The following is a 23422-nucleotide window of genomic DNA, read 5'->3' on the forward strand; positions in this document are numbered from 1 at the left end:
CTCACAATCATCCACTCTTGTTCCAGGGGATCTGATGCCCTGACCTGATGCCCTCTTCTGACCTCTGAGAGCATCAGACACTCTTGTGGTGCACATGCATACATGTAGGCAAAATACTAACACAAGATAAAATTAATAAATCTAAAACGTTTTAAATACAAATGAAATAATATCAAGCAAAAAAATCCTCCTTGACATCCCACACTGCTTTTTCCAGTAGTAACTTTATTTCTAACTTTGGTAGTGTCTTCTAGATTAGTTCTGTGTATTTTTCACCATGTATTTAGTATTGTCTTCCCCATGCCTTGAACCATACTCTTAAGTATTATTTTCTAACTTAATTTCCCCAAAGCATTATCCTGGGTGTGTGTTTTTATTCCAGTTCTGTCTCACTCTTGTTAACTAGTAGCGTAGCAATCATAATTTACTTAATCTCCTCCTGAAGTGGACATCCAGGGCCACCTCACTCTTGTTCTTTTGTCATCTCAGATAGTGTCACGACCAATCCTTTGGCATAGTGTTGTGTGTGTGTGTGTGTGTGTGTGTGTGTGTGTGTGTGTATCTATCTATCTATCTATCTATCTATCTATCTATCTATCTATCTATCTATCTATCTATGTTCAAGTGTTTCCCCAGGATAGCTGTGCAAAAGTATTCTCCACTTTTCTAGGTATTAAAGTATTTTAATTTGCCGTATGTGACTTAGGTTAGATTTTGTTTCTCAGTTTTCAATTTTAAATCTTTTTCTTTTAATTCATACTTAAAGTATAGATTTTTATCTCATTAAAACAGTCTTTTACTTTGAAGATGATTGTTGAAGCCTTTATTGATATTTGTTGTGTTAGCATTGTGCCAAGGCTTTATAACCCTGCATCTCCAGCGTTTCCCAGCAAACAAAAACTCTCTCTGAGGAGGCATTGCAGAGCCATCCCTGTGTTGTAGAGTAGGAAGCAGGCAGAGGTGATGGCGGTGCCCAGGTTGGGGCAGTTCACCCAGAGTTTAATCACCCGCCTGTTTGTTCCTGCCTTCACTTGTCATGCACTCACCACGTGTCAGTCTTGTCAGCCTTCTGTTTTGTAAATGCCTCCTTTCTCCTGGAGCCCTTAGTGATCTTCTCTTTCTTACCTGGCAAATACGTCTTACGGTCTTTCAAGATTACGTCCTTTGGGTCCTCTTTGCTGGCTCCCTTAAATGCATCCAGTCCGTGATTTCTTTCTCCTGCAGAATTCTGTGTGTGCTTGTGATTATATTTGTTCCTCACTAGACAGAAAAGATAAAGTCATCTTTGCTGAGTGAATTGTTACTTGGAATTTGATCATCCTTTTGTATTTTATATTAATCTCCCTTATCATCCTGTCTTTCCCCTCCCCTCTCTTCCTCTTTCCTCCCTCTCTCTCTCTCTCTCTCTCTCTCTCTCTCTCTCTCTCTCTCTCTCTCTCTCTCTCTCTCTCTCTCAAGTTTTATGAGATAGGGTCTCACTATGTAGCCCAACCTGGCCTTGAATTTGTGCCTCCTACCTTAGCCTCCAAATTGATGGGCTTACTGCCACTATCAGTAGTACCAGCAGTTGTACATGTTTTGAATGGGAGTGTGATGTCAGACTAACTTTTCCTGTTTTCTGTAGTGAGATGGGATTGTTCTATGTAGTTTTCCTGTTTTGGATGATCAAGAGCAGGGTGTTGCTTTTCTTTTGTTTGCCTTACTTTTGTAGTGTGCTTTTTAAAAAGTTGCTTCCTGATTTTCTTACTTTGTGTTTACAGTAGTAAAATGGTGAGGTTATATACTGATTACAGAACAAATAATCTTGTGTCTAATTTTCTGTTCTCATAAAGATCTCTGTTCTTGTTTTGAGTGGTCGAAGAACTGTATGACTCTTACATATAGATTACCTAGGTAGCTAAATAATGCTCTTTTTTTCTAACTTTTAGGAGGAGGATGAACAACAAAGGCTTAATAAGAGAAAAGATAACAAAAAAACAGATATTGAAGAAGAAGTAAAAATACCAGTAGTATGTGCTTTAACTCAAGAAGAATCTTCAACACCCTTATCAAATGAAGAGGTATGGTGAATTTATGACTACAGCTATTTTATATGGTGGATGGGAGAGGCTGAGATGAGAGGCTTTCTGGAGCCCAAGACTCAAAAGTCAAAAAATTTTATACATAATGTTATAATTTTTAGTTTATTTCTATGTCAGTCAGTTACCTTGTATATTAGTAAGGAGATTCTTTACATAGACTGTTGAAACTCACATCCTCTGTAAGAGCAGCAAGTATTTTTAACCATTGGGCCATCTTTTTAGCTCCAAGAAGGATTTTCTTTAAAACAAACAAGCAAACATTTTTATTTTAGTATATAGAGTGGGGTGGGGTGGGGGGCACTCAGAATGCATATGGAGGTCAGGACTGTTTTTCCTCCCATCTTGTGGGACCTGGAATCAAAAATAGGTCTTTGGGCTTGGCAGCAAGTGCCTTTACCTACTGACCTATCTCTCTGGGCCAGAGTCTCCTAATACCCATCCTTTCTTTAGTAAAGGAAATACTTTTGTATCTAGTGCCTTTGGAATCAAAATAAGGACCCTCCTTTCCCAGTTGAATGGCCCTTCACGCTTTCCTCTTGTTCTTACTTCATCACAGTTAGGCCTGGCTGCTTGTGGTCCATACCTGTAAGTGTTGTTTATGCTGGGCTGGAGAGATGGCGCAGAGGTTAAGAGCACCAACTGCTCTTCCAAAGGTCCTGAGTTCAATTCCCAGCACCCACATGGTGGCTGACAACCATCTGTAATGAGATCTGGCGCCCTCTTCCATATATATAATAAATAAATAAATCTTAAAAAAAAAAGTGTTGTTTCTGCTATCCTTGGTGCTTATGATTTCATACTTACAAGGTCCATAGCTAACGTTCAGTAGTAGAGTGCTTGCTTAACATGTGTAAGGCCCTAGTTTGATCTCCAGCATTGGAAAGGTGGGGAGTTCAGTCATACACACTTGCCTAACTTTCACCTCCTTTCCCAGCTGGTGAACAGTTACAGTTAAGTTGAATACATTTTCCTAACAGGTCTGTTGTTTCTGTTTAGTTTACAGATTTACTCTGAACCATGTATAGTACAGTTCCTGGTGGCTTATATTTTCATCTTTATTGATAGCTTGACATTAGTTTCTTTTTTTTTTTTTTTTTCTAACAGACACTGAAAAGTATGATGCCCTTGTTTTTGTACATTTTTTTGTTTGTTTTGGAGCACACACTAAGGACTGACTGGCAGTTCTACTCTGCATTTTTTAAATACTTAGACTTTCAAAAGAATGTCTCTATCTTTTTGTTCACATATTACATGGCATTTGCATCATGCAGTAATCTATCTGGGAATGTTTAGAAAACGGGAAAGGAGAATTTGTGATTTATAAAGAAGTATTTCTGTTATTTTCGCTTCTTTTTTTTAACAGCTTTCTCATACTGTGCATATCATTTCCCAGCCTTTAAAGTACATTTTAGACTTTCTGCTGGAGGATGCAACTCCATGGCAGAATGTTGACCAGCATGCATGAGGTCCTAGGTTCAGTTCTTGGTAGTAGCAACTGTCACCTCCACCATGTGTATGTGTATTTTCAACTTTCAGACCTGATGTTTTGCATTTTCAGTGTTGAATATAATTGTTTTATGTTCAGAATCATGGTAATTTAATTTGGCTGGTAAATTAAAATTAATATGGAATGCTTTGGAGACTTAGATTTATTGCTAAGGACATTTAATATTTCTTTCTGTAATAGCCCTAGCTGTCTTGGAACTCGCTTTGTAGACCAGGCTGACCTCAAACTCAAAGGGATCCTTCTGCGTCTGCCTCCTGAGTGCTGGAGTTAAAGGCATGCAGCACCATGCCTGGCTGTCATTTTAATCTTTTAAAAAAGGATTTGTTTATTTTATGTGTGTGTGCCTAATATAGCATACAAACCACATGTGTGCAGGCACCTGCATAGGTGAGCAGAGGGCATTGAATTTCCTGGAACTGGAGTTGCAAGTGGTTGCGAGCCATCGTAGGTGATGGGAACCAAACCTAGGTCCTGTGCAAGAGTAGACAGTGGTCTTAACCACCTCTTCAGCCCAAGAATAGTCATTTAAATTGAATATAATTAAAAAAAAAACTCACTACATTTGTTATTTTTTAATTATTTTGACATTGTGTGTGTGCGCTGCAGCATACATCCAGAAGTGAGAGGCCAACTTTCTGAGTTGGTTTTGTCCATGTGGGTCCTGAACTCAGGTTATCCAGTTGCAAGAAGCAAGCACCTTTAATTGCTGAACCATGGTGCTGACCCTCCCTGTTGTTTATTTTTTATTTTTTGAGACAGGGTTTCTGTGTTTTTGTGAACCTGGCTAGTCTGGAACTCAGAGATCCTCCAGCCTCTGCCTCCCAAGTGCTGGGATTAAAGGCGTGCGCCAACACTGCCCAGCCTCTTCTTGTTATTCTTACTCTCTCACTCTGTGATTGAATTGTACAGTAGCACTAGTCTGCATTTGCATCTCCCTCATTCTCTCCTCTCTTCTTCCCTCATTCGTCTCTTCTCTCTTGAACCTAGATTTTTCTTCCAGTTTATTCTCTCTGCCTGCCAGCCCTGCCTATTCTTTTTCTGCCTCGCTATTGGCCGTTCAGCTCTTTATTAGACCGATTAGGTGCCTTTAAGCAGATAATGTGAAACAAATGCAACACGTCTTTACATAGTTAAACAAATGCACCATAAACAAAAGTAACACACCTTTACATAGTTAAAGTAATATTCTGTAGCAAAAACAAATGTAACACATTTTTGCCTAGTTAAATAATATTTCACAACACAGATGTTCCAGAGCATGGAGCTCACCTCTATCTTTTGTCATTACATATAGTATTGTGAGAGCCTGTTTACTTGCATAATTTCTCAAGAAACTATACATATCTTAAAATTAGAAGTTGTATTTTGTTTACGAATCTAACCTGTGCCTGAGTAATACCCAGCATACAAAGAGATTTATTTGATAAATAGTTGTTCAATGATTATGTCAAGGCAGCAAAATGATTATTATGTGTAATGTGTGGCAAAATATATATAGTACGTGGTAGCTTTTCTCTTTTGGGGTTCAGAGAATTATCTAACTTGAAAATATATGTTTTTACATTTCAGGAGCATTTAGACAGCACCCATGGGTCAGTTCATTCCTTAGATGCAGACTTGCTGTTACCATCTGGAGATCCATTCAGTAAATCGGACAACGACATGTTTAAAGATGGACTCCGGAGAGCTCAGTCTACAGACAGCTTGGGAACCTCAAGCTCATTGCAATCAAAAGCATTAGGCTATAACTACAAAGCAAAGTCTGCTGGAAACTTGGATGAGTCGGATTTTGGACCACTGGTTGGAGCAGATTCTGTGTCTGAGAACTTTGATACTGTGTCGCTTGGGTCACTGCAGATGCCAAGTGGATTTATGTTAACCAAAGATCAAGAAAGAGCAATTAAGGCAATGACACCTGAACAGGAGGAAACAGCATCCCTCCTCTCTAGTGTCACCCAGGGTATGGAGAGTGCATATGTATCTCCTAGTGGTTACCGCTTAGTGAGTGAGACTGAATGGAATCTTCTGCAGAAAGAGGTGAGCTATTCTGATCTTGTTTCTTTTGTTCTCTTTTTGTTTTGAGACAAAGTTTCATGTAGCCCAAGTTAGCCTCCAATTTATTATATAGTGAAGATGACCTTGAAATTCAGAGGATGACTCTTGATTGTCTGTACCTCTCCAGTGCTGGGATTGTAGGTGTATGCCACCACAGTTTGCTCTCTGGAACTCTGGAGGGATTAGGTAACTTTGGCATTAATTATTGATTCAGTAGACAGTTCCTGGAGTCAGTGCAGGCATGTGCTGCTAGCAAGTATGTGTTAGCACACACCCACCCCTTGTCAAGTCTGCCTTGTCTCTTCTATATGACAGTCACAAAAAGCTGGCTGGCCAGTGGTGTTAACAAGCATCATAGTTAGAGCAGCCTGAATTTGGGCTTTTAGTTTACTGAAGCTGAGTGTATGCCGTGATTCACTTAATTCATTTTTCCTTTAGTTCTAAAATGCAAAAGTGGTTAAGAACTTGATACAGGGAGTGGGTTTAAGGAGGATTGGGAAATATGGGAGAGAAAAAAAGGCAGCCTCGATGAAGGGTAATTTTCCTTAAAGTACTTTCAAACTTAAAAGATTAGGTATTATAAGAATGTAAGTTGTGTCAGCTGGTGGTGGCACATGCCTTTAATCCCAGCACTTAAGAGGCAGATGCAGGCAGAGCTCTGTGAGTTCAAGGCCAGCCTGGTCTACAGAGTGAGTTTCAGGACAGGCTCCAAAACTACACAGAGAAACCCTGTGTTGGGGTGGGGGGATGACGGGGAGGTGTAAGTTGTATTTGCACACTGCTTTACAGATTTCCAAGCCTTTTCACATACCTCGTCTCTTTGAGCTTTATGATTATAATGAGGCAGTCAGGTCATAACTGTTCCCAGTTACAGATGAAGAAACTGTCTCAGAAAGATCAAGTGAAACCTGGGTTAGAATCGAGGTTTTCTGACACTCATGCTTTCCCTACTCAGGGCTACTTCTTTTTAAAGAAGCACTCAGTGAGTACGTGGAGCAGGCTGCTAACCCTAAATAAGCCACTGTCCTTGAGGGATGCAGGACATGATGTAATGAACATGCTACTTACTGGTGTTGTATCCAGTGTGTCACTGGAGCTGGCCATGGGGGAATCAGCACTGCCTTTCTTTTCTTCTTCCCATTGGGTAGAGAGCATTGAGTGCATGGCGTAGCCCTTTTGCTTGTTTTGTGTGTTCTTCAAATGTGATGTTTTGTGGCCCTTGGTGATAAGTTGTGTCCCTTGTTTTCCTACCATACTTGTACTGGAGGTTATGACTTTTGGAATCTGACTCTGTAAATTCTTCTTGTAAATCTCTGAAGTATTTACTCTGCTATTCACTTAGTAACATTGGTAAGAGTGTGCATTCATTCCTCGAGTATGAGACATAGAATTATTTTGTTCTGCCTGATAAGTGGTAATTTTGGTGCCCTTCAGGTACATAATGCTGGAAATAAGCTTGGTAGACGTTGTGATATGTGTTCCAATTATGAAAAACAGTTACAAGGAATTCAGATTCAGGAAGCTGAAACAAGAGACCAGGTGAGTTTCATTAGAGGCACAGAGTTGTCTTTTTCCCCCACCCCCATCTGCTTCATGGAGTGTCTCTCTCTGGTGATGGAATAATCTAGTACATACAGTGGCAGCTGATTTTCAGTGAAAGCCCACTAGGACTCTGGATATTCATGCTTCATTAGCATGCCAACACCAACTCAGCTCTCAGATGTGCTAACAGCACCTTAGCTCCTTTCTCTGCACCCTGTCACCCAAAGCCCCAACACCTAAACTTGATACTGGCCTGATCTCACCCATAATATACGTCATGGTACAGAGATTAGGGAGGTAAGATTTACTGTGGTCTGTGACAGAGTGAAAGCTAGCTGGATGTCATGGTGGCCAGAATTTGAACTCTTTGCTTATTGCCTGTTTGTTGTAAATTTGTTGACTTGATTAATGGTAATTCATAGGGAATAGAAGTTAAGCTTCTACAGGTTTGGACTGCTGGACTTCAGGGTAAAGTTCTTTTCCAAATACAAAGTAGAATACTACGACATTGGTAACACTTAGTAAACAATATAGAATTTAACAAGAATAGGCCTTGTGAAAGCATGTCAGGAAAAGAGAATATTTTTCTTTGGTTGTTATGAAGAGTATTTATTGCCTTTGCCATCAGAATTTGAAGGAGGTTAGAATGATGATCTCATATTCTCAAATGTCACTGTAGTCTTTTTTCTTTGATAGTTTATAGGTGAAATTTTCAAGCTACTTATAAAACTAAGATAATATATTGGCCTCTGATAGCCTGACGTGGAAAAGGGCTGTCTTGGATTCCTTAATTATTTCTGTTGACTTTTATTAATGCTTCTTGTGTGCCTGGTATTTTGCTGGATTCTAGCAATTCAGATACAGCTGAAAGATGGTTTTGACCCATAAGGAGCTTTCAGCTTTACAAACCAAAACATAAGTTCAATCTAGCTGGTTCCTAGAGATGAATGTCTACACTAGAGGAGGGTTTGCAGCTTAGTTGTAGGCTCAGGAGAGGCAGCATTGTGTTGCTTGTTTTACAGCCTGCTTTCAAATTAGGAGAACCAGAGAAGGAGAAAGTCTATTTAAGGAGGGGAAATGTGCAGAGTTGTGAGAGAATATGTTCCAGGACACATGACTGGTGTGGGAATTTATAAACTAGTGGGAGAAGGAGTTGCAAAGGAAGGCCAGATAGACCAGTGAGGAGAGGTGATAATCAGGGGAGATTAAGTTTAAGCCTGGCAACTTTGGAGGCATTATTGCTTTTAAGGGGGAAGATCGTTGTAATTCCACTTTTATAAAATTTATAGGGTTCATGTGAATTGTAGATCAGAGGCAGGGGATAGAGGAGATAGGGAGGCCAACTCTAGATCATGGAGGGCCTAACAGAAAAGAGGTTTTCAAATGAGATTATGTATGTGAAAAGCTGTTGCTAACTGTAAAGCATAATGTAGTTCTTGATGTTGTTCATTTCTTTCTGAATTGACAAATCTATGGTACTTCTCAAAATTTTTTGGAGTTATCTATTTTTAACTTACACAAAAGTTGTGGGCTGTGAGTGTAGCACAGTCCAGCCATTGCCTGGCATGCATGAGGCCCTGGAATGAACTCCTAGTGCCGCTGTAAACAACTACAGTAAAAACCCCACTGCTTCCTTTTTGTTGACTTTTTAAATTCTATAGGTGAAGAAACTGCAGGTAATGCTAAGGCAAGCTAATGACCAGCTAGAGAAGACGATGAAAGAGAAACAGGAGCTAGAGGACTTTATCAAGCAGAGCACTGAGGACTCAAGCCACCAGGTGAGTGATGCCCAAGAGATGACTCGATTGTTAAAATTACATTTAAAACTTCAAAGAGTAGTTACTTTATTTCTTTTGCTTTGAAGATTTGGCAGTTTTATTTTCTCTTGAGACAAAAAGTGTTTACTGATCTCTCTGTGCTGTTTTTTAAAAAGGAACTTATATTTTTAAATGTGTAGGAGTGTATTGTCTACATGTATGTACGTGCACCACTTGCATGCTTGGTCCCCTTAAGGTCAGAAGAAAGGGATACCCTGAAATTGGGGTTAAATGGATAGTTGTAAGCCACCATGTGTGTGCTGGAACCAAACCGAGGTCCTCTGCAAGAGCAACAAATTTCTTAACTGCTGAGCCATCTCTCCAGCATCTTGTTATCATGAATTTTCCTTTGAAATAACGAGTTAATGTATTTAATATATTTCTAAGGATCTGAAGGATCTGATTTTTCTTTTTTGTGTTTCCTTTGTTTTCCTTGGTGCACAAGAGCCTCACTAACAAGAAGTTAGGAATTGCTGGCTGGGAATGTAGCTCAGTTGGTAGAGTGCTTATCTAGTATTTATTAAGCACTGGCTTTGATCCCTAGCCCTATATAAACTGGGGGTGATGGTACATAGCTCTTATCTCTGTTGTACCCAGAGCCCCCCCCAAAGACCACCAAGAGACCAAATCTGATGCAAAAGCAGAGTCTTTTTACTGTTGCGAGTTGACCCAGGCCTCTTCGTCCATTTGACACAGCAACAGAGCAGAAGAGACCCTGAGTAGCAAGGGGGCAGGATATTTATAGGGCGTAAAGCAAGAGGGGGTTTGGGGTCTACAGACTACATAGGAACAGACTCAGGATTGATGTACCTCCCATCTGGAGGTGCTGTCCTTGGTTAGTTTGCAGCTGCAAGAAAACTATTATCTCTTTCAGCGGTTGCTATGGTTACTATGTTTTTTTCTTTATCATGAACCAGCTAGCTGTAACTTTTAATTGGCTTCTTCTACTATATTGGGACATCTAGTGGGGTTTTCCTGTAACTAGAGCTAGGGCTCAAGGGCACATCATGCTGTGCCAAGGGCCTACATCCTGTTAGGTCTTTTTCACAGCCTGTCATGGCTGCAGAATAGCCAAGGCAGGGGTCCAGGCAGGGGCCTGGGTTCCTCAATCTCATCACTTGGGAGATAGGGGCAAGAAGGTTAGAAGTTCAAGGCCATCCTTAGTTATGGAATTGGAGACTAATCTGGCTGTTTGAGACCTTGTCTCAAAAACCAGAACAAGGGCTGGCAAGTTGGCTCAGTGGGTAAAGGTGTTTACCACTAAGCCTGAGTTCATCCTGGTTCCCACTTCTTCTTCTTCGTCCTCATCCTCTTCTTCTTATTGAGACAGGGTCTCTCTACATAGCCCTGCCTGTCCTGGAACTCATTATGTAGCCCACACTGACCTTGAACTCAGAGATCCACCTGGTTCTACCTCCAAAGTGCTGGGATTAAAGGCATGCATTACCATTCCTGGCAAAAATTGTATTTAGCCATATCACTATTTATCCAAACAACAGTTGAGAGATGCTTAGGTGTTTCTAATATTTGACAATGGTGAATTTTCTATGAAGATTTTTGTATATGTCTATTGGTGGATACATGGACTGACTTCTCTTGAGCACAGGGAGAAATGGTGAGAGAGATTGGGAGGTTGTTTGATCGGCTTACCCTTCAGTTCTTCTAGCTATTTCTGCTGGCCACTAGTTGTTCAAATATTTATGTGTTGTTAGACATCTGTGCTTCTGTATGCTTTTCTTTTTTAATTTTATAGTTTTTTAAAATACTTTTTATTCTTGAGAATTTCATAAATGTATTTTCCATATTTTGTCTTTTTTTCTTCAAATCCATCTTTTAGTTGACTAATTTTTCTTTAAATGTTTACTCTTCTCTGTAAAACCATTCACTGTATTTTTAGCTTAGGTAATTGATTTTTTCCAGTTTATTATTTAATATTGGCTCTTATTCATTATCCCTAGTTCTCTGATAATTCCAAATTTTGTCATTTAGGCCTTTGAATAAGTCTATTTAGTAGCTAATAGCTCATGTATCTGGACTCATTGAAGACCTATATCTATTGCTTGGTTTTTTAAAAAGCCATTCCCTTGTGTATTTGTGTTAAATGCTATATAGTCTATTAAAAATAAATAATGAATGGACTGGTTTGGGGATGTACTAAGTGGGTAGAGTGCTTGCCTAGCATGCATGAGGCCCTTGGCTCATTCCTTGGCACCATAGGTGTGGTCGTACATCCCTCTAATCCCAGCACTTGGGAGGTTGAGACAAGATCAGAAGTTCAAGGGCATTTCTTTATGAGAGGCAGGTAACTAGTGATACAGTGCTGCATCATTTTATGCAGTTACAGGAACTGAGATTGTATAAAGTTTGGAAGGTTAGATTATTAAAAGTGTTCATTTCCCCAAGAATGTGGTCCTTGTGGCTCTAGTTTACCAGGTATTTTCTTGGTGCATCCTGGATTTCTTATTTTGCCATCCTATCTGGCTCTCAGCTGCCCTGCCCTGCTCTCTGTGTCACAGCTGTTTATTTAGAATTGGTACTTTTAGAGAGCTGCTTCAAACACTATGCCCTGTCCTGTGTATTTATTAGTTGTCCAGTGCCTTCAAAGAGATAAGAGTTTTGGGGGTGGCGAGATCGCTTCAGAGGTTAAGAACACACACTGTTCTTGTAGAGGACCTAAATTCAGTTTCCAGCATCCTTGTCTGGCCACCTACAGTTGCCTCTAACTCCAGCTCCAAGAGATCTGATGCTCTCTTCTGGCCTTTACAGATACTGCACTCACATGCACAAACCTAAACTCAGACATACACATATGCACATAAGTAAAAATACAACTAAAATCTTTTGAAAAGATACATCTTATATTTTTATACAGCCCAATTTTCAGTAGTTTTGTTCACATCGCCTAATCTGTCATTATTAGAAACAAAATTCTTTTTTTAAAAAAGTAGTTAATTTAATTTAATGTGCATTGGTGTGAGGGTGTCAGATCCCCTGGAACTGGAGTTAGAGACAGTTGTGAGCTGCCACGTGGGTGTTGGGAATTGAACCCAGGTCCTCTGAAAGAGCAGCCAGTGCTCTTAATCTCTGAGCCATCTCACCAGCCCCACAAAAATTCTTTTTTTTTTTTTTTTTGGTCGTTGTTGTTGTTTTGTTTTTGTTTTTTGAGATAGGATTTCTCTATGTAGCCCTGGCTGTCCTGAAACTTGTTCTGTAGACCAGGCCATAGACCAGGCTGGCCTCGAACTCACAGAGACCTGTCTACCTCTGCCTCCCGAGTACTGGGATTAAAGGTGTGCGCCACCACTGCCTAGCTAGAAACAAAATTCTAACTATCATTTGTTTGCCTAGACAAAATTATTTTTGTAAGTTTTTGTGTGTGAATGATCAGTTTTCAATAATTCCCTCCCCAGGAATAGTAACACTAATCCAAAACAGTTGAGAGTTAAGTGATATTAATCACTCTTTAGTATCTACTTTAGAAGATTGTAACCAACTCAGAAAGGATTCATTTATCCTTTAAAGGTGTGCTGTCTCCTCTCTTTCTCTCCTTCCTTCATTTTAAAGAAATATATTTACTTGTGCGCGTGCGCATGCACAAGTACACACACACACACACACACACACACACGCCATTCATGTGTATATATATATGTATGTGTATATGTATATGTATGTGTATATGTATATGTATGTGTATGTGTATATGTATGTGTATATGTATGTGTATATGTATGTGTATGTGTATGTGTATATGTATGTGTATGTGTATATGTATGTGTATGTGTATATGTATGTGTATATGTATGTGTATGTGTATATGTATATGTATGTGTATATGTATGTGTATATGTATGTGTATGTGTATATGTATATGTATGTGTATGTGTATATGTATGTGTATATGTATGTGTATATGTATAGCCATGGCACTTGTGTGGAGATCAGAGGACAACTTGCAGGAATCAGTTCTTTCTTCCACCAGATGGGTTGTGAGGAGCAAACTCAGGTCATCAGGCTTAGCAGCAAGTTCCTTTATCTGCCGTGCCTTTACTCCAGCCCCAGGCTTCTAGTTTTGTTTTGTTTTTAATTTAATTTAATTTTTTCAAGCTTCTTAATAATACATCTTTAACTAGGTCATGTGAGTTCTCATCATTCTCAGAACCAGTTACTACTGTTTGTTGATATGAGTCAGCATGTGACTTAACCTTTGCTAATGCACTGAGGTACCCAAGAGTCTTGCCATATAGCAAGTGCACACATTGGTTGAATGAAAGATGAATGGTTCCCATGGATTTGCTGTGGAGTAATGGGATGCAGGGTTAGCTTCAGATAACCAATTTGTAACTGCATTTTCATGTGCACATCTTCTATTCAGATATCTGCACTTGTCCTAAGAGCTCAAGCTTCCGAGGTCTTACTTGAAGAGTTACAACAGAGCTTTTGTCAAGCAAAGAGGGATGTTCAGGAACAGATGGTAAGTCAGTGTCTGAAGTACATATCATATGCTACCTTTATTCCTGTTTTTTCTTTCTCGAAATTATCTTTAATGTGACTATTACCCTGTTCAAAGTAGCTACTGTTGTATACTCCAGGGCCCACAGAACATTTGTGATGGTGAAATACTGTACAGACATCATTTCTTCTAAGCAGAGCTCCTCATCCTGCCCCATTTCATCTTTTGCCTTTTTGACTTGGGTAACCTAAACAGAGTAAATTATGATAAACCAGTATTTAATTTTCAGTTTAAAATACAAGCTAAAATAATAGAGATAATTGTCATCTCCAGCTCACACAGCTTTTGAGTACTTACGTTTTCCTAGGCAGCTTATTAACTTCCCAGAATTTACATATTTGCTGTAGCTCTGGAGACCTTTCAGGAGGCCATTAGATGTGAGGGATGGAAGCAGGGCTTCATGAGCAGTGGCCACCGGGAGCCTTTGTGGACTAGTTCTGAGGTTTGGGTCTCCTTTCTCACTAGTCTGGCTGTATTTGTCTTGTGGGACTCTGTATCTAATGGCCTGAGTCAGATATGGCAGGGTTGTTCTTTCTGGGATGACTGCAAAGCTTTCATTTACCTGGTGATTTCACAAGGACCACAGTTCTAAATATCAGAAGGCTCCAGGTGGGATGGTCGTAATTTATTTTTGATTGGCATTCAACCAGTGCCTGAATGACAACTCAGCCAGTCCTTGGATCCTATATCTGTTCTGTGGGCATCCTTAGGTCTTAATTATGGATGGGAAATTCACATTACTTTTCTAAGTAGAGAAGACAAAATCATAATTGTTAAATTCCGGCAGAGCTTCATGGAGTTGTTTCTCACATCTTTTCCCTTCTTTTTATCGTTTAAAGTCCATTTCCTCTAAATGCTATGGAAGTTGATTCCATTAAAAATAGTGTGTATTAGGTGACACTGGAGATTGTTGGGATTCAGGCTGAAGTTCTTTGAATACTTAATTTTCTCAAAATTACCGTGAATGGTTCTTATGTTATGAAAGAGGAACTCCGTTTCTTAGGCCTCTGCAGAGTGGCTGTGGTAGGGATTGGGCATCTTAATATTTCCCCCTTTGCATTTTGAGAAGCTTCACACTTGCAGAGAAGTGTGTGGAATCAGCTTTTGAAAGACTGCCACTTCAGGTGAGAGAGCTTGCTATGTAGGCCTGACATTTGACCCACAGTGGAAGGAGAGAACCAACTCCAAACGTTGTCCTTTGACCTTCATACACATGCCATGGCAAGTGTGTGTACACTGACATACACACCACAATATTGCTTAAGACTATCGCTTCAATTCAGTAGTTGCTAACATTTTACTACATTAGTCTCTTTCCATCTCACTGTGCATGCAGGTATATTATGTGCATACTGTATATCTACTTTGTGATAAACTATTGGGAATTAAGATGTAGACACTATGACATTCTTAAATATTTCAGCATGTATTTCCTAGGAGTACAGATGTCCTATGTGAGTAGAATATTCTTTTTACATCCTTAAATTAACCAGTCGTCCCCCAAAATTCTTAGTTGTTTTTGGTAATAATTATAACTTGTAACTTTCATTTTTGAACCAGGAACCAATCAGAAATTACATTTTGTTGTCATTTTAGACTCCTTTAAATTAATGTAGCACAATACCCTCACTTTTAAAAATGCTGTTAACATTTTAGAATGGTTAAGAGTGGTTGTTTTACTCAGAATGCTTTAATGTCCTGTAGAATGTATTTCGTGATTTAGTGGAGGTCAGATGCTTTGGCAGGAATACTGCACAGATGGAATTCTTCAGTGGTAAAGTCCTATCACAGCAGTGATGGATGCTCCATTATTAGAGATTACTTGGTGAAGTTAGAGACAAAATAGTTCCAGAACATAAGGATTGCCATTAGTATTGAACTCACTAAATAGGCTCAGTGTTTCTTTGTGGTTGTTTCTGACCTTAGAATACATCCAGGTAAGGAGTACAGCTTGGGACTTGCCTAAGAGGGGTTCGAGTTCAGCTTACTCTGTGATTTTGTCACTATCTACTATCTAGGAGTCTTGATCAGGTTAAAGAATTAAAAGGCAGGGCTCTCTGCTCTCTGTTCTCTCTCTGTTCCCTCTCTGCTCTCTTCTCTTCTCTGCTCCCTCCCCCCAGGCCTGGCTTCCCTCTCTCTCCCACCCCTTTTCCCTCTTAATAAAGCTCTAAAAACTAAAAACTAAAAAGAAAAAAAAAAAGGCAGGAAAAAAAAAATCTTGATCTCTGGAGATGACAGCCAGCAAATTCTCAAACAGTCCCAACTTAGAAAGGCGCACATGTTCTTTTTTTCTTTTCTTTTCTTTCTCCCTTACCCAGAAGGTAGCAGGATGCTAATATTTAGTCCTGGATTTGTTACTGGAATTAAGGTCAGAACCTGAGTCCTAGCAGCCCTAACAAGTAAAGTTGGCCAGCCATTCTCAGTAGTTCAATTAAAGACATAATTAACATTGAAACATTTGGGCTAGGAGGATGGCTCAATTGCTAAGGTTTTTACTGTACAGTTTAGATCCGTAGTACCCACTTAAAAGCTCTATGTGGCAGCAGGTATGCCTCTGTAACCACATTCAAGGATGGGGACTAATTGGTGTGTACACAGATGTGCTGATCTCTGGAACTCATTGGCCAGTGAGCTTGGGTTAATGAGAGAACCTGTCTTCAAAAATTTAGGTGGAAGCCGGGCGGTGGTGGCGCACGCCTTTAATCCCAGCACTCGGGAGGCAGAGCCAGGCGGATCTCTGTGAGTTCGAGGCCAGCCTGGGCTACCAAGTGAGTCCCAGGAAAGGCGCAAAGCTACACAGAGAAACCCTGTCTCGAAAAACCAAAAAAAAAAAAAAAAAAAAATTTAGGTGGAGTTAAGGTTGAGAGTGATTAAGGAAAACACTCAATGTTGACCTCTGAACTCCACATACATGCTGTGTCACAAGCATGTGAATCATATACATTGTATACACACGCATGCACACACACACACACACACACACACACACAGAGAGAGAGAGAGAGAGAGAGAGAGAGAGAGAGGGTCCTTTACTCCTACTCTAACATGGCCCCACATTGGGAAGAACAAAGAGGCCAAGTGACACCTCCGCCCAAGTCCATCTTCATGCTCTTAACAAGAGGGTTGAATTTCAATTGATGGCAAGAGATGTGCACAGATAGCTAAGCCATTTCTGTCAAGCTGTGGCCACCTATCATTGTCTCTGCTCGTGTCTTACCTTAAGGTGTTCTGACAAGTCAGAACTGTGTGGAATCTGTTTCTGGATGAGCTCCCTCCGGCTGGTACCAGGGTGGGTTTGTTTCTTTCTCCCAGCATGAGGCTCCTAGAGAAATTCCATTTCCTTGGGGTTCAGTGTCTCACGAGTCTGATGGCCAAAGGGAGGGTCATGTGTGTCTTGTAGAATGCTTGCTAGGCTAGGTACAGATTGAGAGTGATATAAGGCACAACCAACTAGTCTCAAGAAATTAAAGCCATGTTTAACCAAAGTTTGTACATGACCTGCCTGCCTTTGGGATTCGGCTTGCTCATCAGCCACCTTGGAAGATACTCTTTAACTCTCTCACTGACTTCTTCCTCCTCCTTACGTGTTCCTTCATTCTTGTAATGTTCACTAAGCAGCTTTTGTTACAGCACCATCATACTGAGGGTGGGTTTGGCTTTAACTAAACTTTTCTATCACAAGCTTCTCCAGGGAATGTATCTTTGTCTCTGGATTCTTGATGGGCAGAAAAATGCCTACTTACCAGTAGTGGGTAATAAACAAAGGTAGCCTGAGTGAGTGACCTGCATGCATGTATATTAATTTGTAACAAATGACTTAATATTAAAAATCAGCAGAAAACTGGGCATGGTGACATCACTGGGAAAGCAGAAGTAGGTAGATCTCTGAGTTCAAGGCCAGCCTGGTTTACATAGTGGGTTCCAGGCCAGCCAGGGCACAGATCCTCTTTATTGGGTGGCCGTGAGGGAATGGTGTAGAGGCTTGAGACAGGATTTTATGTTGCTTAGGCTGGCCTTTAATTTTCTGTCCACCTGAGGCTTGCTTGGTCTCTGGATCTTATGCCTGGCCTCCGGGGTGGTGGGATCATGGGCATACACACCACCAAATGAAACCTGAGATCCTTTTGAAGAGTTGCAGCCTGGAGGTGCCCAGCTGTTCACTTGATCCTGGACTCGAATATTGTCTGTGCAGTGGGTGTAAGGGAAGATGGAAATCATGCCTTTTTCATTCTTCTGTGGAATACCTGTTCTGTTTGGTACAGGTCTTGCTTGTGTCAGCCAATCCACTGAGCCATAGAATCTGGTTACACTGTGTCCTGAGACAAGAAACTGAATATTTTTGAATTGCTGGTAGGAACAGCAAAAAATGAATTCCTATACTTGTCTCATTGCCTGGCTCTTGCTGATTGTATAGAAAGGCTGCAATAAAAAACAGGGTGGGGCTGGTGGAGTATGAGATGCTCTGCAGGGGAATATGCTTGACCTTAATATAATACCTGGAAGCGCTGTAAACATGGAAGCCAAGAATGGACTCCACAAAGTTGTCCTCTGGTCTCCACACACATGCTGCGTCACATACAGGTTCACATCACGATAAATAAATGTATAAAATATTAGTTATGAGCTGTGTGTGTGTTTTTAGAAGTCTTACATTGTTTTATAACATACTCCCCCATCATCAAATATCATCAAATGTTATTTGGCCTTGTTTTTCTCTGATGGATGTTACTAAACTAGAATTACCTTCCTAGCCGTGATTAGCATCTGTTTCTGTTTTAGGCGGTGCTGATGCAGTCCCGTGAACAGGTTTCAGAAGAGCTGGTGAGGTTACAGAAAGACAATGACAGCCTCCAGGGAAAGCATAGCTTACATGTATCATTACAGCTAGCAGAAAACTTCATTCTCCCAGATACTGTGGAGGTAATGTATTTGCCACATCATCAAAAACATACAAAAAGTTTATTTTTTGTAATGGTTATAAGTTCCTTAAAAAACAAACACCAAACTTTATTGATAAATTTCTTATGCCCGACAGTTCCACCTTTAAAAATGTAATTCATCCTGTAGCATGGTGATAGGTAAATGTCAATTTTAAAACTTGTTTGTCTTTGTCTTTGAAGTATCGTCTGAGTATGTAGTGCAGTTCCAGCCTCACACTCAAGATCCTGCCTCTGTCTCCCCAGTGCTGGGATTGCAGATGTGTGCTGTCGCATCCCGCCATTTTAGAACATTTCCATCACTGCAGAAGGAAACCTCACTCAGGGCTGGAGAGATGGCTCAGTGGTGAAGAGCGTTCCTGCTCTTCAGAGGACCTGGGTTTGATTTGTCTATATGTCCAGTCCCAGGGTATCAGACACCTCTCGCCTCTGTAGGCACCACTTATGTGTGTACTGACATACATGTAAGCAGAAATCCCATACACATTAAAAAAAAACAAACAAAAAAAACCCCCAATCAAACACAAACTTTCCTCCTTACCCTTTAGGGATTGCTTCTATTCCCTTTATCCCCAGTATAGAGAACTAATGATCGGCTTCTGTCTGTAAATGTTTCCTTAGTCTTTTGTATTTGCTTTGGCTTCTTTCATTTAGCATGTTTTCAAGATTCTACCATGTTGTAGCAAATATTGACCTTTAATTACTTTTTATGGCTGAATAATAATACTGCATTGTATAGATGTTTTGTTTATTCATCTGTTGGTGGATATTTAAGTCATTACCAGTTGTGAATATCCATGTACAGGATCTAGTAAGACATGCTTTCATTTCACCTGAATGTATATCTAATAGTTTAGAGTTGCTGTATCATATGAGAACTTGGATAATTTTGGTAATTTGTGTGGAACTACCCAATTGTTTTATTTCTTGAATTAGTATATGTCAATTATACAACAGTGGGTTTTCATTGTGACATTTTCATATATGCATATAATATACATTGATCATGTTTTGTCCTATTCCATCTCTTATCCCCACTTCCACTGGTCTTTCTCTTCTTCCCAAATAGTCTTCTTTCTTTCTTTGTGTCTTGAAAACAATCTAGATTCTGTCTAGGAGAGACAACATTCAGTATTTGTTTTTCTGAGTCTAGCTTATTTTCCTTACTGTGATGATGTTCATTTCCATCCGTGTCCTTCATATAACATAATTTTACTCTTTCTTGTGTAGAGTGCCACATTTTCTTTATTTGTTGAATACCTGTGATAAAAGCTTGCTAAGAGTACTAGTGCAGCAGTAAACATGGGCTTTTCTAGTGTTTGCTGGATTTGATTCCTCAGGGGTACACCCAGGAACAGCACAGATGGATTATTTGGTAGTTCTGTTTTGGGTGGTCTTTACTGTGTAGCCCTGGCTAGCCTAGAACTCACTATATAGACCAGGGTCTTGTTTTTCCTTATATCCATGTCAACATTTACTGGTTTATTAGTATTGCTTTTATTTATTTATTTTTTTGGAGACAGGGTTTCTCTGTGTAGTCTTAGCTGTCCTGGAACTGGCTTTGTTGATTACAATGGTCTTGAACTTACAGAGATCTGCCAGCCTCTGGTAGTGCTGGCATTAAAGACGTGCACCACCAAGCCCAGCTTGTTTACATTGTTTATGATACCCTTCTCATTGAGGTGAGATGGAATCTCAGTCTAGTTTTTGTATTTCCTTGATGACTAAGGGTGTTGAACATTTTTTTTTCTTGCATTTGCTTCTCGCTTATACTTCTTGGAGAATAGTCTGTTCAATTTGTTGATTCAATTATTTTTTTTTTAAGTGTTGATTTTATGTGTGTGTGTGTTCTTTATATAATTGTCTGTGTATTAATCTTGCAATAGTTACTTTTTCATTGCTTTGGCAAAATGCCTAACAAAAGCAGTTTGTTTATGGGAGGGCAGCTTTACTCCAGTTGCAGTCCTTCATGTCCGTGAGGCAGCTGGTCATAGTGCCTCCTCAGTCAGAAAGCAGAAAGAAGGTAGGAAGTAAGAGCTGGTTCAGAAACTTCAAAACTTACCCCAAGCACCCAATTTGTTCCATGTTGATGACTAAGTATTCAGACACACAACATTTGGGGGTATTTTACATTCAAACTGCAACATTTCACCCCTGTGTAGCTTGCTTGTCTCTTTACTCTCTGTCTGCTGCTTTTCTGGAAGAGCCTTTTAGTTTCCTGCAGTCTCGTTGTCAGTTCCTGTTTCTGGAGCCTTCGGGGCCATATTCAGGAAGCTTTGTTGCTGTAGGGTCTGCACCCCCACCCCCTTCCTCAGACAGGGTTTATCTGTCTAACAACCCTAGCTGTCCTGGAACTCAGTTTGTAGACCAGGCTGGGCCTCGGAACTCACAGAGATCCACCTGCCTCTGCCTCCCAGTGCTGGGATTAAAGGCGTGAGCCACCCCCGCCCGGCTGTGTTGCTGTAGTTTTAAGCATTGTACTTCTGCTCAGGATTGCTTTTGCCTTCAGGTCTTCAGTGCTTCCAAATACATTTAGAATTCCTTCCTTCCCTTGTGCTATGAGGAATGTCATTGGAATTTTTTTGGGTATTGCATTGAACCTATTAGGAAATTTTTTAATAATATGGCAGTTTTCAAAATACTAGTTCTACTAAGCCATGGGGCAATTTTTGATTTCTAGTGTCTTCAATTTATTTTCTCTGCTTTCCTTACAGCTTTCATTTTAGAGGGCTTCCAACTTCTTGGTTAGGTTTATTCTTATGGTTTTTGTTGTTTGTTTTTGTTTTTACACCATTGAATACAGAATTGCTTTCCTTATTTCTTTCTGAGCTTGCTGGTTATTGATACATAAGAGAACTACTGATTTGTCTATGTTAAATTTTGTTTCTACTTTTATTTCATTGAAAGAGTTTACTGGTGATGTCTTTAAACTCTGCCACCGTTTTCTCTTCCCAGTGGCAGGGCATCTGACTGAGTCTTCATCCTTGCTAGCATGGTTAGTTACTTCACTTTCAGACTATAAGCATTCTAGTGGACATGAAATGGTATCTCATTGTGGTTTCAATTTGCATTTCATGGTGGCATGAAGCATCTTCTCATGCACTAATGTGTGATTTCTATATCTTCCCTGGAGAAATTCCCAGATCCTTTGCTCATTTTAAAACTGGATTATTTGTCTTACTGACTTGTATGAGTTCTTCATATGTTCTAACCAACCCATGGTTTGCAGGCATTTTTTTCCGATCTCTGGGCTGTCTTTTTAATTTTTTTTAGTTGAATAATTTGAGGTACAATTTTTTTTAACATTTTGATGAAGTCCAAGTTTGTATATTTTTTCTTCTGTTGCTTGTGTTTTCGGTGTTGTACTCTACTGCCGAAGTTCAAGGTCTGTGCTTTTGTCATGGAGGACCAAATGTAGAACAGGCCATATGCTTAAGTTCACCAGGTTGGTTCTTTGTGATGCTTGCTTTCGGGTAGAATTTAAAGTTACATCATACTCACCGTCTTTCTGTCTGTCAAGATGGTATTTTTTTTTTTTGCCACTTGTATTCTTCTGTGGTATGGAAATTACTTTCTTAACTCTAAGCATTATAACTATGTATTTCTAAATCTTTCAACATCAAAAAAATATTTTTTGTTAGGCTTAGAACCCTCAAACTCAGTGCTGCCTAGATAAAGATAAGATTTCTTAGAACAAGTTTCAAAACAAAATAAGAGAATCTTATTTTCGAGGTCTTTTTCTTCCTCTCCCTCCCCCCAGGGTTTTTCTAGTTGTCCTGGAACTTGCTCTGTAGACCAGGCTGGCCTCAAACTCTGATGTGCCTGCTTCTGTCTCCCAAGTGCTGGGATTAAAGGCCTGTGCTACCCACCTGGCTTTGTTTTATTCTTAAAAAAAAAAAAAAAAGAAAGAAAGAAAGAAAATCTGGGCTGGTGAGAAGCCTAGGTGCCTGCTGCCAAGTCTGCCAGAGTCCCTAGGACTCACATGCTGGAAGGAGAACACCTCCTCACACATGCCATATGCCAGGGCCTGTATACTCACTCACGCGTGCAAACAAAATAGTGAATGAAAATTGTTGTTTGAAATTATTTAAAAATTAAATATGAGCTGGTTACAGTGATTTAGCCCTTTAATCCCAACACTTGGAATGCTGGGACAGGAGGATTGCTGTGTGTTTGAGGTGCTAGTGCTACATAGTAAGTTCTAGGCCAGTCTGTCTCAGTGTATCATAAATGCATCTTTTTATAAGTTTCTTGTAGTCCTGTCTTTCCTTAAATCCTATCAGATTTAAGTTCTACCTATTTTTTTCTATGTACATATTAACATTACTACTAGTGGTTTGTTGTTGTTTTACTTTTAAAGATACAGTCGTTTATCATGCCCTGCACTGCTCACAGCTGTGGTCTAGCCTAGGCCTGCACTCTGGATCTTTTCTTAACTGGTAATTACTCATACAGAAGGCTTAGGAAACTCATGCCTTAGCCGTGAGCTTTAAATAACTTCACCACCACCTTCACCTTTGGTAAAACTTTCCTTTTGGCTGGAAGAAGTTCTGTTCTCTAGAGAATTTTTATTCCTAGATTTAAAAGCTATCTAAGATGAGCATGGTGTTGCTTTCCTGCAATCCCAACACTCTAGAGACTAAGGCAAGAGTTCATGAATTTGAGGCTAGATGGGCTAGATGGGCTATGTAGGGAGTCCAGGCCAGCCTGGGCAACTTAGGTAAGCCTCATCCCAAAAACCTAGATGAATGTAAGTAATTAGAGAGCTATTTGGGAATGCTAATTTGGGTTTCCTCGAGGAAATGATTAAATTTCCAGATTTAAAATTTTTGGGAAAAGAAGCCAGATATGATGGCATATGCTTGTAATTCCAGCACTTGGGAGGCAAAGGCAGGTGGAGCTTTACGAGTTTGATGCTGGCCTCTCTCAACAAAACAAAAATGGTGGTAGGGGCATATAAGCTTGTCACC

The 23422-nt window shown here is 39.9% G+C and overlaps 1 protein-coding gene across 3 annotated transcripts in view; it reads left to right on the forward strand.

Moving 5' to 3' along the window:
• Rabep1 (rabaptin, RAB GTPase binding effector protein 1) overlaps positions 1-23422 on the forward strand; it is a 103968-nt gene that overhangs the window by 67737 nt on the left and 12809 nt on the right. For 2 of the 3 annotated variants that reach the window (XM_059271092.1, XM_059271093.1), the window contains exons 8-13: positions 1929-2060; positions 5158-5625; positions 7078-7182; positions 8847-8963; positions 13378-13476; positions 18295-18435. In XM_059271092.1, coding sequence (XP_059127075.1) covers positions 1929-2060; positions 5158-5625; positions 7078-7182; positions 8847-8963; positions 13378-13476; positions 18295-18435 — 1062 coding nt within the window. The remainder of the gene's footprint in view (positions 1-1928; positions 2061-5157; positions 5626-7077; positions 7183-8846; positions 8964-13377; positions 13477-18294; positions 18436-23422) is intronic. The other variant, XM_059271094.1, reaches the window with a different exon arrangement.

Source organism: Peromyscus eremicus, chromosome 8a (assembly GCF_949786415.1).
Source record: "Peromyscus eremicus chromosome 8a, PerEre_H2_v1, whole genome shotgun sequence".
Taxonomy (NCBI): domain Eukaryota; kingdom Metazoa; phylum Chordata; class Mammalia; order Rodentia; family Cricetidae; genus Peromyscus; species Peromyscus eremicus.